The following is a 21,941-nucleotide window of genomic DNA, read 5'->3' on the forward strand; positions in this document are numbered from 1 at the left end:
TTGTTGGTCAGCACAGTGGGCTGAAGGGCCTGTTTCAGTGTTGTATCTCTAAATTTAAAAAAAAAAAATAAGTCTAAAGGTTTTGAACTAAGTGGGTGGGGGTGGTGGCAAAGTTTGGGAGAGGTGAGATTTGGAAAGCCAAAGAGAAAGGCCAAGGCACCAGAACAGTATCGCATTGTGGGTAAAGACTAGTAGGAAAGGACAGTTTAACAGAAATTGTACATCTTCAAATAAGGTTATTGAAGGGAATAGAAGCAAAAAAAGGAAATTTAACCTATATCTATGAAGCATCTGTAGTAAGATAGATGAACTAGTGGCAGAGGTACATAATTTAGATTTAATTGCCATTATAGAGACATGGTCATGTGATCAAGGTTGGGAAATAAATATTCCAGGGTACACTATTTTGGAAAGACACAGAATAGCAAGAGGTGGGATAACACTGGTGAAGGATGATATAGGGGCATTAGTGAGAGGCTCTGGTCTCCAGATCATGAAGTAGAATCAGTATGGGTGGAAATCAGGAATAGCAAGAATCAAAATGCTGGGTGTAGTTTATAGGTCCCTAACAGTTATACCATTGGGCAGGGCATTAAACAAGAAATTATTTTTGGGCAACAAAGGCAATGTAGTAATTGTGGGATACTTTAATCTTCTAGACTGGGGCAATGAAATTGGCAGGAGTGGTCTAAATGACGAGTTTGTAGAATGTTTTTGAGTTTCTTGGAGCAATACATTATGGAGCCAACTAGGGATAAAGCTATCTTGGATCTAGTATTGTGTAATGAAGCAGGATTAATAAAGATCATGACTGTGTTTCCCAGTGGAACTTTTACCATATTACCATTGAATTTCATGTTAAACTTGAAAGTGATATTCAAATCACAAACTAGAAACTTAAACACAGCCCACAAAGCACAAGGGGGGGGGGGGAAACTGGTTAAGGTAAATAAACTAAAAGGTATGGTGGTAAATGAACAGTGGGAAATCTTTTTTTTTTTAAAAGAAGCAATTCAAAAATACATTCTTTTGAGAAACACTCTCAGCCAGAAAGACCCATCCATGGTTCACTCAGGAAATTGAGGATAGTATTAAAGTTACAACGTTGCCAAAAAAGCATAAAATCTGAGAATTAGGAGTGTTTTAGAAACCAGCAAAAGGCCACCAAAAAGTTGAAGGAAAAAATAGAAGTAAACTAGCCAGTAACAATGTTTATTTAAGTATATAAAAAGGAAGAGTAGCTAAAGTAAACATTCTTCTGTAGAAGCAGAGATGGGGGAAATTATCATGGGGAATGAGGAAATGGCAGATGCATTGAACAAATATTTTGTCTTCACAGTAGAAGACACCAGTTCCATACCAGAAATGGACAGTAACCTAGGGACTATAAGTGAGAACATTTAAGGAAATTCATAGAGAAAGTGAGAAACTTGAGGGACTAATCTGACAAATCTCCAGAACCTAATGACTTACACCCTATAGTTCTAAGCTGCAGATATAGTGGATGCACTCGCTATGATTTTCCAAAATTCCTTTTGATTTGGGAACTGTCTCTCCAGATTGAAAGTTGGCAAATGTTACACTGCTCTTCAAGATAGGACAGTGAGAACTGGAACTTCAGGCCAGTTAACTTGACATCAGTCATTGGGGGGGGGGGGGAAATGCTATAATCTATTAAGGAAGTCTTAACAATGCACTTGGAAAAGCACAATATGATCAGAACAAGTCAACATGGTTTTACTAAAGAGAAATCCTGTTTGACTTTTTTGAGGATGCAACTAGTAGGATAGATAAAAGTGAACCATGAGATGTAGAATACCTGTATTTTCAAAAGGCCTTCAGTAAGGTGCCACACAAGTTTAATTGGCAAGATAAGGGCTCATGGAGTTGGGGGTAACCTATTAGCATGGCTAGATTGGCTGGTTAATTAACATTAAGAAATGAGGGCCCATTTTTAAATTGGCAGGCAGTAAATAGTGGCATGCTGCAAAGATCAGGGCTGGGGCCTCCGCTATTTAAAATCTTAATGACTTAAATGAAGAGACTGTAATGTATCCAAGTTTGTGGAAAGATGAGCTGTGGGGAGGACACTGGCTGCAAAGAGATGACCAGTTGCGTGGGCAACAAGATGGCAGATAAAATATAATGTAGGAAAGTATGAAGTTTTGCACTTTGGTCCCTTTTTTATTAAATTATTTTAGGGTGTGCAACTGTAAGTGTCGATGCTCAGACTTTGGTGTGCTTGTACAAGGAATGCAGAAAGTTAACATGCAGGTACAGCAAGCAATTAAGAAGGCAAATGGCATGTTCACCTTTATTGCAAGGTGATTGGAGTATAGGAATAAGGAAGTATTGCTACAATTATACAGGGTTTTGGTGAGACCACACCTGGAATACTATGTGCAGGTTTGGTCTCCACTTTTAAGAAAGGATATACTTGCATTGGAAGCAGTGCCGCCAAGGTTCACTCGATTCCTCCCTGGGATGAGGGGCTTGTCATATGATAGACTAAGTAAATTGGGCCTGTATTCTCTTCAGAAGAATGAGGTGATCGCATTGAAACATAAGATTGCAAAGGGGCTGGATAGAGTAGACCGATTATTTCCGCTGGTCAGGGAATCTAGAACACTGAGGCACAGTCTTGGGATAAGGGGCTAATCATTTAGGACTCAGATGAGAGATTACTTCACTCAAAAGGTTGTGAATCTTCGGAATTCCTTACCCCCAGAGGGTTGTGGACGCTCGCTCATTGAATACATTTAAGGCTGGGATAGACTGATTTTTGGTGTCTCGAGGGGTATGGTGAGTGGGCAGGAAAATGGCATTGATGGCAGATTTAAAGGAGAGCAGAACAGTAAATGAGAATGATAATATCAGCTAACCTAGGAACCAGGAAGGGAAGTTGGGTGGTCTACATTTTAGTAGGAATAGGGTCCATGAGATCCACTTGCCCTCTAGACAAGCTGAGCTTGGAGAGGGCATGAGGGGAAATATAAAACCCAATTCAGGAGTGGGGCAGGGAGTAGCCTTGAAGGAAGTTGGACCTGGTAGGCTAGTAGAAGAAAAGGAAGAGGCTGAATTGTGCTAGCTTTGTAGTAGTGTCTGAGGGCCTTGTTTATTGCTGGAGGGAAGTGTGGTTAAGAAAGCCATTTGTGGTTGAAAAGTTGGGTGTTTTTTTTTTATCATTGCATTCCTAGATATCTTTTGACTAGTGGGCCATTTTAGCAATGGAGAGCATGAGCCGATTAGATTAGAACATTACAGTGCAGTACAGGCCCTTTGGCCCTCGATGTTGCGCCGATCATCTGACCTACACTATTCCATTTTCATCCATATGTCTATCCAATGACCACTTAAATGCCCTTTAAAGTTGGCGAGTCTACTACTGTTGCAGGCAGGGCGTTCCACGCCCCTACTACTCTCTGCGTAAAGAAACTACCTCTGACATCTGTCCTATATCTTTCACCCCTCAACTTAAAGCTATGTCCCCTCGTGTTTGCCATCATCCGAGGAAAGACTCTCACTATCCACCCTATCTAACCCTCTGATTATCTTGTATGTCTCTATTAAGTCACCTCTCCTCCTCCTTCTCTCTAACGAAAACAACCCCAAGTCCCTCAGCCTTTCCTCGTAAGACCTTCCCTCCATACCAGGCAACGTCCTAGTAAATCTCCTCTGCACCCTTTCCAATGCTTTGTGATCCAACGAGATCTGGCAATGGATGGCTATACCAAAGATGTACCAATCTGTATCCCTTCGACTTGCGGGCAGATTGGGTTATGCCAGGGAAACAGCTAGTGAGTGTAACAGTTTTAGAAGCTGTAAAATGACTCCTGTTTTTTTTTTTTTGGTACAAAAGCATAAACTGGCTATAGATTATTTTAGGGATAATTTTAACCTAACTCATTGGGCAGGTAACCAATGGGATAAGATTTTACACCCTGCCCAATATTAGACTCTTCTGAGTGAAGTCAGGTGGGGCGCAAGTACCAGTACCTGATCATATCAGCTTCCAGGTGGTTGGGTTAGGTTAAAATTTTCCCCTGCAGAGTTACCAGCTTTTCACTTTCCTATACTGAAGCTTCAATCTCAAAGTATGTTTGTTTCTGCCAATCTGAGGGTCAAATGGTGCTGTTCCCCATCACTTCCTTAGGAGGAAGAGGAAACAAAACCAGAGATGCTCTGTCAGCACCTGTCTTGAGCTCCAGAGCAGAATTTCGAGGCTCCCCTCATGTACCTGGAACATTGGGAGCTGTGTCTTCACCTACCTTTGCTTCACAGACAAGTGAAGACGGGTGGCTACTGGTGACAATCCAATGGTCTATAAACAAAAGTGGCTGGTATCGTGTTCAAGTGATATTTGGCCACAACTCATTAATCACATCACTGACCACTATTTAGCAAGCTGACATGATACTGTTGAAGGGCGGTTGTATTTTGGAGTGAAAGTTGGGGGTGGGGTGGAAAAGAATCCAAGACCAGGGCCATCCATGGCTGTTCACTCACTGATATTCTCAGAAAAGGATGCAAGTCGGAAGTCTGAGCAACTGTCCTGTTGCCGCCACCTCTAGGACCACGTAGTACCATGCAGCTTCAGCACAATGAAGCAGTATGCAAAAGGACAGTGGTTGAGTACAGTATTTGAAGTGGTGTACCACAGGATGAGTCTCAATCTTGCCATATTTGGTCCCAAAATCTTGATTTTTGTTCCCTGATTATCAAAAAACTCCTCCCCTTTTGCGGCCAGTTGCTTACTTAAATACAGCTTGCAGCTGTCCTATAGCATCCCCTCCTACCAATCTGCAACATTTCAGCATGGAAAGAGTAGTGTTGCCCATGTCTTTGTTATCCCATGTTGATCCATGTTCCACCACAACTTTCTCTTTAATGGCTGGTTAGAAAAAAGAGCTTCACTAAACTTTCTGATCCTGGCCAAGTGAGCTATAAGTAAAGCTCTTGTTAATCTTTCTGTACTTGCTCAAATTTAGAGGGTGAGTTCACATTAGAAAATTGGGTTTGCCCAGCCCTCTGTACTGCAGGTGTTTGTTCAATTTGGCAGCTCAGCCCCATTTTATTTTCTCCCTCTTAATTTAGCATATAATTGCTTGGATATTGTAAGCTTTACTGAATGACTGACTGAACAGATGTATACTGTTTTTTTTTTAAAAAAACTACTCAAAATACATGTGCTAAGTAGCATCCCCCAGAATGCTTGGCAGTAGTAATGCTGCATAATAGTGAATGAATAATGATGCAGAAAAGCATATACAAAGTGCTTCACATTGAGTTTGTAGCCAACCACTCTTTAATTTGTACAAAAGAAAGATCCCACCAAATGGCCAGCTATTCTGTAACTTGGATCTGGTTATTAGCTTGTTTCAGTGGGCAGGTCATTCGAGACACATGGCTGCCATTATGCATTTATCATATGGTTTTGCAATGTGACTGCAGTAGGTGGTGAAAAACATGGTGATACTTGGGTATTTTAAAAAGGCCTTTCCCATATGACCAAAGTAAATCCTCATGAGTAGAAAGGAGTAGGTTTTCTTTGGGAATTTTGCCAAAATACCACCACCTGGCTTGCTTCACTAGCTCTGGACAGTTCTCTGCAGTTTTATATGTAGAATGCCTTTGGGTGATGCAATATTTATATGGGAGGGCAGGAAACAGGAATTGTATTGTAGAGTGAAAAATGACAGGAAAAATGTGCACGGGAGTGGGAAGCCTGCAGCTTGTATTTGTATCCCACTTTTTGCAATGGAGTAACTATAAAGCTATAAATCATTGGAACACTCAAAGGAGAGGAAAGACTTTGTAGGCAAGCTAGTGTTCATTAAACATAGTTCAGTGCAACACAATTCTTCCAAAACAAATACTGAAATGTTAAAGGTTGCAATATGATGTTTTCTTGTACAGTGGAGCTGATTTTGGTAGCTTGTTTTACATTAAAATGTAAATCACTCTCGGAGTTAATTTAACCATGCATTTTTATCATGTTTGTCCAACCCAAAATGGATACATCACAATCTAGTTTTGAAGGTCCTGTGGTAATCTTGTTGCCATTTATATTAAACTTTCTGTTCCTGCTTTGTGTGAAAGCATGAATTTGAAATTAATGCAGCTTTCAGTAGTGTAAATCAATTGAGTCAAATTCCTATCTGCTCAGTCATTTTGTCCCCTGGTTTTTGGATTTTCAAAATGTACCATTGCTGTGTACTACCAGTACATAATTTTTCACTTGGTGTATTTTCTCCCTTTTTATAATTTGACATTGACATCTGTTTTTTTGCAGTGGAAGTTACATTGGAATGTGACTTGCTTGCATTGGCTCCATTTCTTGGCCCCTGTTTCCAGCACATTCTCTAGTTAATGTATCATAACTCCACCTAAGCTATTTAGTACTTGTACAACACACAATCTCAATCTGACATTCTTTTGAAATCTGCTTTGAATTAAGTTGCACATGAGCCTCCTTTTTTATTAGTTGGTTTATTTTCCATGCATAAACAAAATTGTCATTAACTGGCATCTGGCCATTGTTGCTTCACCTATTTTCCTTGGTAAACCTGAACCACTATTTCTGGGAGGACTTTTCAGGCTCGAGTTCTAGGTTAGCATTTGAATTATCCAAATTGTGTTCCTTTCCTTAAATGTTCCACTGGGTGATTGGTGACCTGAACAGACATTGTAAATTATGTAAATGGTTAGTGCATGGCATCCCTGGGACTATGCATTTGAGTAGGGAACTTCATATTGAGATTATATGCATCTGTCTAAATTGATCTTGAAACTAGAAAAGCTTGGATAATGTGGGATATTGTGAGCCTAGTCAAAAAGAAAAAGGAAGCATTTGTAAGGGCTGGGAGGCTTGGAACAGATGAAGCACTTGAGGAATATAAAGACAGTAGTTTAGAGATACAGCACTGAAACAGGCCCTTCGGCCCACCGAGTCTGTGCCGACCATCAACCACCCATTTATACTAATCCTACACTAATCCCATATTACCACATCCCCACCTGTCCCTATATTTCCCTACCACCTACCTATACTACGGGCAATTGCTAATGGCCAATTTACCTATCAACCTGCAAGTCTTTTGGCTTGTGGGAGGAAACCGGAGGAAACCTACGCAGACATGGAGAACTTGCAAACTCCACACAGACAGTACCCAGAATTGAACCCAGGTCGCTGGAGCTGTGAGGCTGCGGTGCTAACCACTGCGCCACTGTGCTGCCACTAGTGGTGGTCCGCAGGGATCAGTGCTGGGACCTTTGCTGTTTGTAGCGTATATAAATGATTTGGAGGAAAATGTAGCTGGTCTTATTAAGTTTGCGGACGACACAAGGGTTGGTGGAGTTGCGGATAATGATTAGGATTCAGAGGATACAGCAGGATATAGATCGGTTGGAGACTTGGGCAGAGAAATGGCAGATGAAGTTTAATCTGGACAAATGTGAGGTAATGCATTTTGAAAGGTCTAATGCAGGTGGGAGGTATACAGTAAATGGCAGAACCCTTAGGAGTATTGACAGGCAAAGAGATCTGGGCGCACAGGTCACAAAGTGGCAACGCAGGTGGATAAGGTAGTCAAGAAGGCATAAGGCATGCTTGCCTTCATCGGTCGGGGCATAGAGTATAAAAATTGGCAAGTCATGCTGCAGCTGTACAGAACCTTAGTTAGGCCACACTTAGAATATTGCATGCAGTTCTGGTCGCCACACTACCAGAAGGACGTGGAGGCTTTGGAGAGGGTACAGAAGAGGTTTACCAGGATGTTGCCTGGTCTGGAGGGCATTAGCTATGAGGAGAGGTTGGATAAACTCTGTTTTCACTGGAAAGACGGAGGTGGAGGGGCGACATGATAGAGGTTTACAAAGTTATAAGCGGCATGGACAGAGTGGATAGTCAAAAGCTTTTTCCCAGGGTGGAAGAGTCAGTTACCAGGGCACATCGGTTTAAGGTGCAAGATGCAAAGTTTTTTTTAACAGAGGGTGGTGAGTGCCTGGAACTTGCTGCCAGGGGAGGTGGTGGAAGCAGATACGATAGCGACGTTTAAGAGACATCTTGACAAATATATGAATAGGAAGGGAATAGAGGGATATGGGCCCTGGAAGTGCAGAAGGTGTTGGTTTAGGCAGGCATAAAGATCAATGCAGGCTTGGAGGGCCGAATGGCCTGTTCCTGTGCTGTACTGTTCTTTGTTCTATATATATATATTGGATGTCTAAAAACTATTTTAAAGTATGTGGGAAGTCAATTTGTGTTGAGCTGTGTTAAATGTCTTCAGTTGGGAAGGCTAGAAGTGCAATGGCTTAGCACACTTTAAATTTTCACTTCAGGGGTCTCTATTTCAACCAGACTACTGTAATGGGGGTCTTGTCCATGCAGATTCTGCAGAGTGAAAGAGTTGAAGCAGTTTCATGTTAACTGGCATGAGCCCACATTCACAAATGTCCAAATTTGGCATTAATCAGGATCTCATTCAGAGGCCTTAAAGATGGTTATATAATGCCAACCTCAAATCCTTGGCCAGTATATAGACCCAAGATGTCTAGTTACAGTGGGACACTGGCTTATTCTCTCCTAAATTACAGGCATACCCAACATTCCATTTGTATAGCAAAAAATTTGTGGCAAACATTACTAAAAACCTTCCCTCATTTCTTAAGTTGTAGTTTATTATGGATATGTACAAGTACGTCTGAAATTTGTTTTATAATATGCAGGCACTCATTCACCCCCCCCCCTTTTTTTTTTTGAGTAATAATGGTACTGATTGTTACCTGACCTTTTTGGCACCCTGAATTTTTTTGGGGGTTAGGTGGGAATTTCTGCTTGTGTGTGCAACCTTTCACCAAGTCTGCTTAATGGCACAACACAAACAATTTGGACAAATGTGGGAAATTTCTCACTCCTGGTAGTGAAGTAGACCTTGGTTGAGGAGAGAGCTTGCTGTGCTTGATCCTGACCAAATCGGGAAAAATGGTTCCATTGTCCCACACTAATATAATGAAGATAAAGTTCACCCAAAGTTTAAATTCTGTATATAAATGAGTGTTTTAAACAGTCTTCCACTGTTGATGACCCCATTAACATCACTATTAGCAACTCCTAGAGGCTTCTGCGCTGCTCATCCCTATGACAGTCGATGACGCACATATGAGGTCAATGTTTATTCCCTTGAAAGCTATTCAAAGTCAAACTGACCTTTCAGCCCTGGCACTTTAATGGGCATTCAATGGATGCTTTTAAATGCAATTACTGGCAAATTAATCTAGTTCTATGAAGAGCAGCATTTGTTCATAAATATGAAGAGAATGGCATGGCGGAGGAGGAACAGAACAATGTCTCTGGCTTGTCCCACGTGCCAGAACACTGGTATTCTTGTAGGGAGAAGACAAAAGCTGCTACTTTGCAGGCTATCTGGATATGTAGATTGGCTTGTATTAAATTAAAAATGCACATTAAATGTTTACATATCCATTTTAGGAGTTTCTATCTTTTGCAATGTGTACATATTGTGGATGTTGCTGACTGTGGTGTGTAACTAAAATGGCATGACCTGGTCAAACCATTCAGATGGAATATTGTGCTGCTCTGGTCTGGATTTTGCTAAACATGGAAAGCACTCCAGATTCAAAATGACTACTGACTGAGCAGAGTTAGCTGACACCTTCTAGGGCTACAAAAGCAAAATAGCATGGATGTTGGAAATCTGAAATAAAACTGGAAAATGCTGGAAGTACTCTAGTCCAGCAGAAAAAGTCAACTTTTTCAGGTTGGTCACCTGGTCAGAACAGTTCTGATCTAATGAAAGATAGTCAACCTGAAGAATTACTGTTTTTGCACTCTCTTGACCTGAGTAGTTCCAGCATTTTCTGATTATACTTTTTTCTTTTTAGGGTGATGTTTTGTAAACTGTTTTTTGAATGTTCTAATGCACCTTTTTTTAATAAAATCAGGTGCAGCAAATATATTGACTGGACCAAAACGCAGTCCATTAGCCATGGCAAAGATCTGGTGGAATAAGTTTAGTATTAATGGCATGCAGCTGTTGCACTCCAACAAAGCTGTGTGTGGCTATCATCTGGGCTGCCTGGAAATTGACCAGTTAACAGATGTTGTCGTCAAGCTGCTTTCTCTGTACAAAGAAGGGAAAATCAAACCTAGAGTGGATTCTGTGTGGTCATTTGAGCAGGTAAGAAACTTCATTAACACATTTGGCATGATTTTCCTTAGCAGTCGTAGTAATATATCTGCATCTCCTCAGTTCCTGGTTTTGTAAATAAAATTGCCAGCCACCATCTTCCTCTTTTGAGACAATATCCCAAACAATGCTTCACCCAAGTGCTTGTTTGGGGAGTACTGGCAATCTTTCCCCACAGGATAATTTACAGAGAAATATATATACTTTAGTTAAACAAGTCACTACTTTTTTTTTGTTTCTCTTCTCTTCCTCATTTACTTCCATCACCTCTCAAATGAACCGGTTTATTTTATAATGAAAGTTCATGGTAAGATACCTGTGCTATCTAACCTGAAGCCAGGGTCAAAGTTGGAGGCATCTGATGGCCAGGAATGAAAAAGAAAACTGGTGGACAGTTTATGGATAGAGACTTGAATGCTTTTTCTTTTCTACCCAACCCCTGCCCCCTTGTTCCTTCACTAAAATGGTATGGGGGAAAAAAAAGCAGCCTGATGGTTGCCAAAATTGGTCAAGTTCCACTTTAGAACCTCGTGTCGTTTATCATAGCATTGCCAGAAAGGAGGTCTCTTTAATATAGTGTTTATCTTTTTTCTCTGCACATGAATATGACTGTTTTATTGTGCATGTTTAAATATCAAAATAGCAGTATAGATAACATGATGACTTCACCAAGTAAATCACTGGGTGCAAAGTACATCAGGAAGTCCTGAGGATACGAAATGTGTAAATTCAGGTTTTTCTTAACCTAAGAATTGAATCTGGCTGCTGTTCCATTACAACAGTTTGTGTAAAAAGAGCCAGAGGTCTATGTAAATCCAAATGCATTTGGCTGCAAGTTAGCATTTTATTAATTCTTCTAAGTCTTTTGAAGCTTTACAAGTAAAGCCAACAGATAATGTTAGTGTGAAGTGAGAATTCCTTTGGTCCTAGAGGGCAGATTTATAAATGCTGCCTATTGGAGCTCCTTGCCAGCTAACTGCACTGTGATTTAAGGCACCTAGCTGGGGAAATGTCTCCTGCTCAATTGCTAGTTTGTGCAGTTAGCTGATTCTAAGTAGAGCAGCAATGGGGCATGACTATTGTCTTGTGTCCTAGGGCTAAGGAAGCTTAAAATTTAACAGGGTTACTGTTAAAGCTTGTGATCGTGGTACTACAGGAATGCATAGTGTCTTTTTTTTTCTCAAGTGGTATTCTGTCACGGTGGCTACTTGTGGTATAGCATCCCATGACCCTCAAATGAAATGTGTCTTAACATTTCCCTTTTTTTCCCCCCCCCCCCCCAACTTTTTTGTCTCTTTTTACAGCTATGGAAAACATTTTTCTAATATCAAAACAGCAAGTTGTAAAATCCCTACTTTTTCCCCCTTAAGTTGGGGGGGATGGGAGTGGAGGGAGAGGAAACATTTCAATTTCCTGAGCTTTACTGTTTCTGAATTGACACTGCATGTGAGCTCTGCTTTTTTTTTTAGGTTTGTGTAAATATTTACTAGTTTAGATCCTAAAGCTGAAAGTGCTTTTGTAGATTGGAAGCTTAAGCTTCCAGCACCTGGCTGCATAACCAGCATAAAATCACATCAGTTTTTCCGCTTATCTTTCAGCGGAAGCATTAAACTGAGGCTTCATCTTCCCCTGTTGGAGGGTGAATGTAAAAGGAGTCTGGCTGATTTTTTTTTTTAAATCCTTCAATTCACATCACTAAAACACTGAGCTCGCTTCTGTGTGCAAGCTGGCTGCCATGTTAACAGATTGCACTTCCAAATGTACTCTATTGACAGTAAAGCACTGTGGAATGTCCTAAGGTTGTGAAGGGCACTATTTTTATACTATATACACTTGACTAAGAACTAAAATTATTAGTCTAATGCTTTGAATACCAGTGTAGATTTGTTAACTTGGCAACTATTGTGTACACTGTGCAACTGGACCCTGACCTTGATCATAAGTGTTATTGGCTGTTTAACCTAGTCAGTCAAAATAATATTTGATCTAATGGGAAACTTAACTTCTCTCCATATTGGCTATTTGCAATAGTACCAATTAACTACTTATCCCACCAGATCATATCACTATTTATAAGCCCTATTCCAAACCAGATATTTCACCTGTATGTGTTGTACAGTACATGATCACAGCACTGATTCTGTATGTATGACCCTAACCACTTGAAATATTGCCATCTGCACTAATAAAAATCCAGAGAGGCCAAATGGGCTAATTGGGTCTTTGCTGAAAAGCCCTATAGTGGCCTTTCCCTTGGCTTTTGTAAAGTCCATGCATTGTGGAAAAGATTGCCGTGGGATATGTAACACAACCTGCCAAAGCAGGAGATCTTGTATGTGAAAGTTAAGTTTTTTTTTTAAAGTGGCTTCTCAACATAACTAAAACAGTAATTAATTGGACTCCAACAGTTCATTTGGCAAGTTTACAGACATAACCTCCAAAAACCTGTACATAGTACAGCTGTGGGGATAGAGTTTTTAATTGACTTCCAGACTAGTGCATGATGAAAGCAGAAAGACCCTTTATGCAATTGCAATGTCTTATCGCCAATGGATATTTCATTTGAGATACTGGCACTATATCTGAGCAGAGAAGGCTAAGAACAGACTTAGAAGTTTTTTGGGGGGGGTGCAGGGGGTAGGAATAGAATGGTGTTAGTGAATAGGGAAAGGTTATACCCTCTGGTTTGGGAGTTATCATTTGAGTGAGGAGAGGTTGGGTGAAATTTCTTTACACTGACTTGGAGTGTGGAATGTTTTGCTGCACAGTAGCTGAGGCAGAGACAATTGCATTTTTTTAAAAAGGAAACTTGTTTGGAGGAAATGCAGGGCTATAGGCAAACAGGACTGTTGATTTGGATGATTCTAGCAGAGACATTTTGGGTCAAATGACTGTAGCTGCTTTAAGTTTATGTGGCTAAATTTTCAAGATTTTGAAGTGCTTTAAATCATGAGCATGACAACCAATATAGTCATTTAGTAAACAATGAGAGTGAACAATCCTAATTAAATAGCTGAAAAACCTGCTCCGTTTCATGAGACAACACCTTCAATCCTGAAGCTCTAGGCAGATTTGCAGCAATATTGGCTTTTTTCCTACCAACTAAGTGCTTAAGGAGGAATAAAGAAACTGGCCAGCTATCTCTCTCCTCCAAGATGGTGACTTTTTTGATTTTCAGTGCTTGAATGCTTGTCACATCTCTCCATGTGAATCTTCATCCTGGCATCCCTTAGTTCACTTTTTTTCCCCAAAAAATATACTTTATTCATTAAAAAAAAAACATCTCCAAACAGTACCAAAAAATTCAAACATTGCAAGGGAGATCAGTTTTCTTCATTACATTCATGAGTTGCCTCACAACCGTTGCATTTCACATTTGACATGCCATATTCATTTTTACATTTTACAGCACACAATTTTCCCGATACAGTTCAAGGGGGTTTCCTATGGGTCCAGCCCCTCCATTCAGCTTGGTGGGGGGACCTTGCCCTGTGGTCTTTCCCCCATTGAGCCTTTGCTGCGGCTGCCCCAAGCTTTAGTGCATCCCTCAGCACGTAGTCCTGGACCTTGGAATGTGCCAGTCTGCAACACTCGGTGGTGGACAACTCTTTGCACTGGAAGACCAGCAAGTTTTGGGCAGACCAAAGGGCATCTTTCACCGAATTGATAGTCCTCCAGCAGCAGTTGATGTTTGTCTCTGTGTGCGTCCCTGGGAACAGCCCGTAGAGCACAGACTCCTGTTACCGAGCTGCTTGGGATGAACCTCGACAAAAACCACTATCTCTTTCCACACCTGCTTTGCAAAGGCACATTCCAGGAGGAGGTGGGCGACCGTCTCTTCCCCACCACAGCCACCGTGGGGGCATTGCACAGAGGGGGCGAGACTACAGGCGTGCATGAAGGATCTGACTGGGAGGGCCCTTCTCACCACCAGCCAAGCTTGTCTCTCGAGACAAGGAGGCCAAAGAAGAAGAAGAAGTTCATGCAGAATATTTACAGTTGAATGGCAACTCTGCTCATGCTTTTCATGTAATACAGGGGTGTTAAGTTAATTTGTAGACCCCTTGGTCATCCCAGCTGAAAAAAGCCAATTGTAGGTTTGTTCTACTGGTTGCTAATTTAGACAAATGGCTTATTTAGCATGAATATTTGTAGTGTATGTATTTCAATAGTAGGAACTAAATGTGTAAATGTCTTACCACTGGCTTGATTTTAGCCACTTCAAAATCAGATATGAAGTGGTTGTGATAGAGTGCAAACAAAAAAGTATTGACCTGATGATGGCTGAAGCGGAATCCAGATGAAAATGCAATGTTACAGGATATTGTATAAATTCTAGTGGAGGTGTAGGTTTTTAAGTCATACCTGATTGCTCCACTAAGTAGTGGATGGAGGAACTTCAGCTAAGTGTTCATGCTGTAGCATCCCACTAAATTCCGTGCCAAGTCCTCAGCTAAATTGAAAACTGTCTAAATCAGTGGAGTTACTTTTTTATTTTCGCCATCCTCTTTTTTTTTCTTTTTTCTTCCCCCGCCCCAGTCTGTGGTTGTGATTGGACATGGCCCAAACACTCCCAATGAACTGATTTCTTTAGCAGCTGCAAGTCAAGTTGGTTTGTGGAAGTTTCTTCAAGGACTTGCCAACAAAGTTGAGATGTCACTGTCCTGGAACCCTGCTCCATTGGACAATGTTTAGATTCAAATTCTGCTCTGTATATGGTGCAGAATGCACACTTGCAACAAAATTATGTAGTGATTAACAGATTATATTAATACCATCTTTAGATTTCTTCAGTTTTTTTTTGTTAGCATTATGGCAATTTCTTTTAGGACTAATTTTATTTCTTTTGGCAGAGCTTTCTAGCTAATTTCTGAGCTAGGAGATCCAAGCAAATAGTGGTGGGGTAGCTGTGACTCCAGAGCAATACTGATTTCAGTGGGGCTAATTTTAACTGTTAGTGTAAAGTAGCAAATCAGCAGCCTAGTTTTACAATTTAATTACATAGTCAAAATGACCACTTAATTTTACAACCTTCTCCATGTGCTTTCCCCTCTCAAATTGAGTTTTTTGCTTTTATTGTGGAATGTTGAGTGGTGGTTGCGTGACTCCAACAGGTAGGAACAATCTAAAGGGCCCCAGCAACTGGCTAATGGGGTGTTATCCTGGGAGTGGGTTGACATTGGGTATTAGTCATAAGTTGCTGTTTTTTCAAATAAAAATCCATATTGACTGGTTTATAAATCTCGTGGCTTATTTAATCTCAACAGATCAGACCTCTTTACAAAAACTTAATGCTTTACAAAAAAAAAATCCTACCCATTATCTCTCCCCATGTTGCTATGCATCTCAGTTTGTTTCAATGACTAGGGCAATATTTCATTTTTTAGTTTAACTTTTTTTTTGTGCCCCTCATAAAGCAAGATGGCACATTGTTTGGCAAGACACCATTGTCTCATTGGTTCATTTGAAAAAGCAGCAAAAAAAAAACTTGTGCAACCTGCAGCTACAGTAATTTAACTTGTACCACATGCAAATGCTCAGGATGTGTTGTCCCTTAAAAATTGCATGGTGGGATGGGAACAAATTGAAGTAAAGCTTAGAGTTGGTCCTGCCTTTTCTGGAGTGCCTGTTGCTGATTGGTCAGCACCGATGTCAGTTTAGACATGGGAGAGGCTGGCAGAGAAATGGTTCACAGTATTAAAAATCCTGAGATTGAGTGAAGCCTAATTTTACTTAATCATGTCTCTTGCTTTAAATTCTCAAGAATTGTCTTGTCAGGACTGGATGCCTAACCTACTGAGCACAAATGGTTTGTGGCCTTAGATGGGGAGGGAAGTTAGCATGTGAGGAACAAAAGAATGTCAAGTGTGTTTATGCTGTTTTGTGAGGGTAGGTATTCAATTGTCAGTGACTTGTCTTTTGCATGAATAGCAAATGGAAAGGTGTTCTGATAACTGGGGTGTCAACTCTGACAGTGCCAAAGGTTAAATAAAGAGCAAATAGTTGGCAGTGGTGGTGGTGGTGCCTCATCAATGAGGTGTGAGGAGGAATTGTGCACACTTGACACCTAGGCATTGCTGTCCAAACAGCCTGTTCCCATTTTGCCCTTTAGCATGGAACAGATGTTTAACTACTACATTTGTCACCATTTTACAAAGTTGTTAGGGAGGTGTAGTTCCCCACCTGAGTTGGATTAGATGCATTCCATTTAGGATGCAAAACATTGCATTCAATTGAAATGGCTTTATGGTTTTGACATTTTTTGCTTTTTCATTTTGCAATCCCTGGTTTTAAATGGTCTTATAGACGACCATTTGGGGAAAATACAATTGAGTGGGGTCAGTGAAGCTATTGAGAATAAATTTTTCATGCATATCTGTTTGCATTGTGTTCATGAAGCTACATTATCACATGCCTCTGAATTGCTGAGTTTGTCTGACTAGTTGAGCTTTGTAGCTTCCTGTGTGAAGAGCCCCTTTCCCCTCTAACTTTGTTTCCAGGAGGATTAGAATGATTCAATTTTCTGAATTCATAAAATCTAGTTGTTTCACTCAGACACTAAATGCATATTGTCCAGACTAGTGCCTGTTTCTAACCAGTTTTTGGCTTGATTTTCAACATCCCTTTTTCTGTCTAATGCTTCATATAATTTTTTTTCTTTCCACTTGAATACTGGTGTTATACTTAACAGCCATTGAGGGCTATTGTCACCACCTTCTGCCATTTCTTACTTTTCTGCCAACATTTATTTTTCCCATCCCACAATTATAAGAAAAAGACTAGTCCATTGTGCTCTTGCTCACACTCTTCCCAATATGGTGCAGTGCACTTACACAGTTGACCCACATCTGCCAGTCACAATCTCCTTGAGTTTTTTTATTTTAAAAAAAAAAAACCCTTAAGACCAATTTAAGATAACATTTTTGGGAAATTCCTTTTTAGAACATTAGAACATTACAGCGCAGTACAGGCCCTTTGGCCCTCGATGTTGTGCCGACCTGTGAAACCATCTGACCTACACTATTCCATTTTCATCCATATGTCTATCCAATGACCACTTAAATGCCCTTTAAAGTTGGCGAGTCTACTACTGTTGCAGGCAGGGCGTTCCACGCCCCTACAACTCTGAGTAAAGAAACTACCTCTAACATCTATCACCCCTCAACTTAAAGCTATGTCCCCTCGTGTTTGCCATCACCATCCAAGGAAAAAGACTCTCACTATCCACCCTATCTAACCCTCTGATTATCTTATGTCTCTATTAAGTCACCTCTCCTCCTCCTTCTCTCCAATGAAAACAACCTCAAGTCCCTCAGCCTTTCCTTGTAAGACCTTCCCTCCATACCAGGCAACATCCTAGTAAATCTCCTCTGCATCCTTTCCAAAGCTTCCACATCCTTCCTATAATGCGGTGACCAGAACTGCACGCAATACTCCAGGTGCAGTCTCACCAGAGTTTTGTACAGCTGCAGCATGACCTCGTGGCTCTGAAACTCTATCCCCCTACTAATAAAAGCTAACACACCATATGCCTTCTTAACAGCCCTATTAACCTGGGTAGCAACTTTCAGGGATTTATGTACCTGGATACCAAGATCTCTCTGCTCATCTACACTACCAAGAATCTTCCCATTAGCCCAGTACTCTGCATTCCTGTTGCTCCTTCCAAAGTGAATCACCTCACACTTTTCTGCATTAAACTCCATTTGCCATCTCTCAGCCCAGCTCTGCAGCCTATCTATGTCCCTCTGTACCCTACAACATCCTTCGGCACTATCCACAACTCCACCGACCTTCGAGTCATCTGCAAATTTACTAACCCACCCTTCTACACCCTCTTCCAGGTCATTTATAAAAATGACAAACAGCAGTGGCCCCAAAACAGATCCTTGCGGTACACCACTAGTAACTAAACTCCAGGATGAACATTTGCCATCAACCACCACCCTGTCTTCTTTCAGCTAGCCAATTTCTGATCCAAAGCTCTAAATCGCCTTCAACCCCATACTTCTGTATTTTCTGCAATAGCCTACCATGGGGAACCTTATCAAATGCCTTACTGAAATCCATATACACCACATCCACTGCTTTACCCTCATCCACCTGTTTGGTCACCTTCTCGAAAAACTCAAGGTTTGTGAGGCACGACCTACCCTTCACAAAACTGTGCTGACTATTGCTAATGAACTTGGGATTTATAATCATCTTGAAAAGAATGTCTCTTATAACCTTTTCCAACATTTTACCCACAACCGAAGTAAGGCTCACAGGTCTATAATTACCAGGGCTGTCTCTACTCCCCTTCTTGAACAAGGGGACAACATTTGCTATCCTCCAGTCTTCCGGCACTATTCCTGTCGACAATGACGACCTAAAGATCAAGGACAAAGGCTCTGCAATCTCCTCCCTGGCTTCCCAGAGAATCCTAGGATAAATCCCATCTTGCCCAGGGGACTTATCTATTTTCACACTTTCCAAAATTGCTAACACCTCCTTGTGAACCTCAATCCCATCTAGCCTAGTAGTCTGAATCTCAGTATTCTCCTCGACAACATTTTCTTTCTCTACTGTAAATACTGACGCAAAATATTCATTTAACGCTTCCCCTATCTCCTCTGATTCCACACACAACTTCCCACTACTATCCTTGATTGGCCCTAATCTAACTCTAGTCATTCTTTTATTCCTGATATACCTATAGAAAGCCTTAGGGTTTTCCCTGATCCTATCCGCCAATGACTTCTCGTGTCCTCTCCTTGCTCTTAGCTCTCCCTTTAGATCCTTCCTGGCTAGCTTGTAACTCTCAAGCGCCCTAACTGAGCCTTCACGTCTCATCCTAACATAAGCTGCCGCCTTCCGCTTGACAAGCGCTTCAACTTCTTTAGTAAACCACGGCTCCACTTCCTCCCAGCCTTACAGGTACATACTTATCAAGGACACGCAGTAGCTGCTCCTTGAGTAAGCTCCACATTTCGATTGTGCCCATCCCCTGCAGTTTCCTTCCCCATCCTACGCATCCTAAATCTTGCCTAATCGCATCATCATTTCCTTTCCCCCAACTATAATTCTTGCCCTGCGGTATATACCTGTCCCTGCCCATCGCTAAAGTAAACCTAACCGAATTGTGATCACTATCACCAAAGTGCTCACCTACATCTAAATCTAACACCTGGCCGGGTTCATTACCCAGTACCAAATCCAGTGTGGCATCGCCCCTGGTTGGCCTGTCTACATACTGTCAGAAAACCCTCCTGCACACACTGGACAAAAACTGACCCATCTAAAGTACTCTAACTATAGTATTTCCAGTCAATATTTGGAAAGTTAAAGTCCCCCATAACTACCCTGTTACTGTCGCTCCTGTCGAGAATCATCTTCGCTATCCTTTCCTCTATATTTCTGGAACTATTTGGAGGTCTATAGAAGACTCCCAACAGGGCGACCTCTCCTCTCCTGTTTCTAACCTCGGCCCATACTACCTCAGTAGACGAGTCCTCAAACGTCCTTTCTGCCGCTGTAATACTCTCCTTGATTAACAATGCCACCCCCCCCCAATCTTTTACCATCTCCTCTTCTTACTGAAACATCTAAATCCCAGAACCTGCAACATCCATTCCTGCCCCTGCTCTACCCATGTCTCCGAAATGGCCACTACATTGAGATCCCAGGTACCAACCCATGCTGCAAGCTTACCCACCTTATTCCGGATGCTCCTGGCGTTGAAGTAGACACACTTTTTAAACCAAGTTCTTGCTTGCCAGTGCCCTCTTGCGTCCTTGTAACCTTATCCCTGACCTCACTACTCTCAACATCCTGTACACTGGAACTACAATTTAGGTTCCCATTCCCCTGCTGAATTAGTTTAACACCCCCCTCCCCCAAAGAGCACTAGCAAATCTCTTTCTCCTCCCTCTTTCCCCCCCCCCCCCCCCCCCCAGGATATTTGTACCCCTCTGGTTCAGGTGAAGACCATCCTGTTTGTAGAGGTCCCACCTACCCCAGAAAGAGCCCCAATTATCCAGGAAACCAAAACCCTCCCTCCTACACCATCCCTGCAGCCACATGTTCAACTCCTCTCTCTCCCTATTCCTCACTTTGCTATCACATGGCATGGGCAACAACCCAGAGATAACAACTCTGTTTGTTCTCGCTCCAAGCTTCCACCCTCGCTCCCTGAATTTCTGCCTTAAATCCCCATCTCTCTTCCTACCTATGTCGTTGGTGCCTATGTGGACCACGACTTGGGGCTGCTCCCCCCCTCCCCCTTAAGGATCCCAAAAACACGATCTGAGACATCACGAACCCTGGCACCTGGGAAGCAACACACCAACCGTGAGTCTCTCGTTCCCACAGAACCTCCTATCTGTTCCCCTAACTATGGAGTCCCCAATGACTAATGCTCTGCTCCTCTTTTCCCCCTTCCCTTCTGAGCAACAGGGACAGACTCTGTGCCAGAGACCTGTACCCCATTGCTTACCCCTGGTAAGTCGTCCCCCGCAACAGTATCCAAAACGGTATACCTGTTGTTGAGGGAAACGGCCACAGGGGATCCCTGCACTGCCTGCTGGTTCCCTCTCCTTCCCCTGACGGTAACACATCTACCTACTTCTTTTACCGGAGGTGTGACTACCTCCCCATAACTCCTCTCGATAACCCCCTCCGCCTCCCGAATGATCCGAAGTACCTCCAGCTCCAGTTCCCTAACGCAGTTCTCGAGGAGCTAGAGTTGGGTGCACTTCCCGCAGATGCAGTCAGCAGGGACACTCTTGGCGACCCTTACCTCCCACATTCTGCAGGAGGAACATACAACTGCCTTAACCTCCATTCCCACTATTCTAAATTCCCAACAAGTCTACTGAAAAACCAGAAAAAGTCAAAACTTGTTAGCTTCGCAATCCGACGGACAGAACTTTTTAAATAAAAAGCTTACCTTAACACGCCAGAGTTCTTTTTTTTTTTGGGTTAGAGGAGGAGGAGGATGGGTGGGAGACACTACACGTCCAAAGGGAGCAAGCTCCAGGAAACCGCAGTGGCTATTGCCGGTTCCCATTTTAAACCCCCCTACCCTCGAACTCTTCTACTGCAAATGAAAGACACTTGCCTAGGTCTTTTTTTTTATAAAAAGACCTTGCATTGCATTCCCCCTCGAGCACAAACTGGCAACTTATTAGTTCCTGACTGCCTGTAAAATGAAGTACTTGCTGAGTCCTCTGATTTTTGTAACTTTTACTGTATCTCTCTTGGTCCTGCCCCACCTGCAAATCTTACTCCCAACAGCCATCAGCATTTTGTGAAACACATGCATGCCACTTGCAATAAAGTTTTTTTTTTTTATAAAATGAAGATGGAAGTCATTTGATTCATTACACCTTTCTTGTATTTAAGAATTATCCACTTGGTCTCTGTCACACTCCCTGTTCCCATTTCATTTTCAAATTTTTCAGCTTTTAAACAAGAAATCCTTGTTTAGGGTCTATTTCCACTGCTGTTTCTGATAGGCTATTCCTGGTCCTAATACCTATTGTCATTATGTGTATAAATCTTTTGAGCTGTAAATGAAAAACTATTGCATAACATTTAACAGTAGAAAGTTATTCCCTATTTTTGTCTCAACTCAGTTAAATCTCCTGTACCAGAGCAGCTCAACCTTTTTTTTTTTCTGTTCTAGTGAAATGAATGCAAGTTTACATTTCCTACTCCTTTCAATGGTTAATGCTGAAAACCAGATTATTC

At 41.7% G+C, this 21,941-nt stretch overlaps 1 protein-coding gene across 3 annotated transcripts in view; it reads left to right on the plus strand.

Annotated features, from left to right (window-relative positions):
- The window catches only part of vat1 (vesicle amine transport 1), a 51,868-nt gene that overhangs the window by 20,831 nt on the left and 9,096 nt on the right, over window positions 1–21,941 (plus strand). For all 3 annotated transcript variants that reach the window (XM_068013382.1, XM_068013381.1, XM_068013380.1), the window contains one exon: window positions 9,964–10,199. In XM_068013382.1, coding sequence (XP_067869483.1) covers window positions 9,964–10,199 — 236 coding nt within the window. The remainder of the gene's footprint in view (window positions 1–9,963; window positions 10,200–21,941) is intronic.

The sequence above is a fragment of the Heterodontus francisci genome, chromosome 33 (genome assembly GCF_036365525.1).
Source record: "Heterodontus francisci isolate sHetFra1 chromosome 33, sHetFra1.hap1, whole genome shotgun sequence".
NCBI lineage: Eukaryota > Metazoa > Chordata > Chondrichthyes > Heterodontiformes > Heterodontidae > Heterodontus > Heterodontus francisci.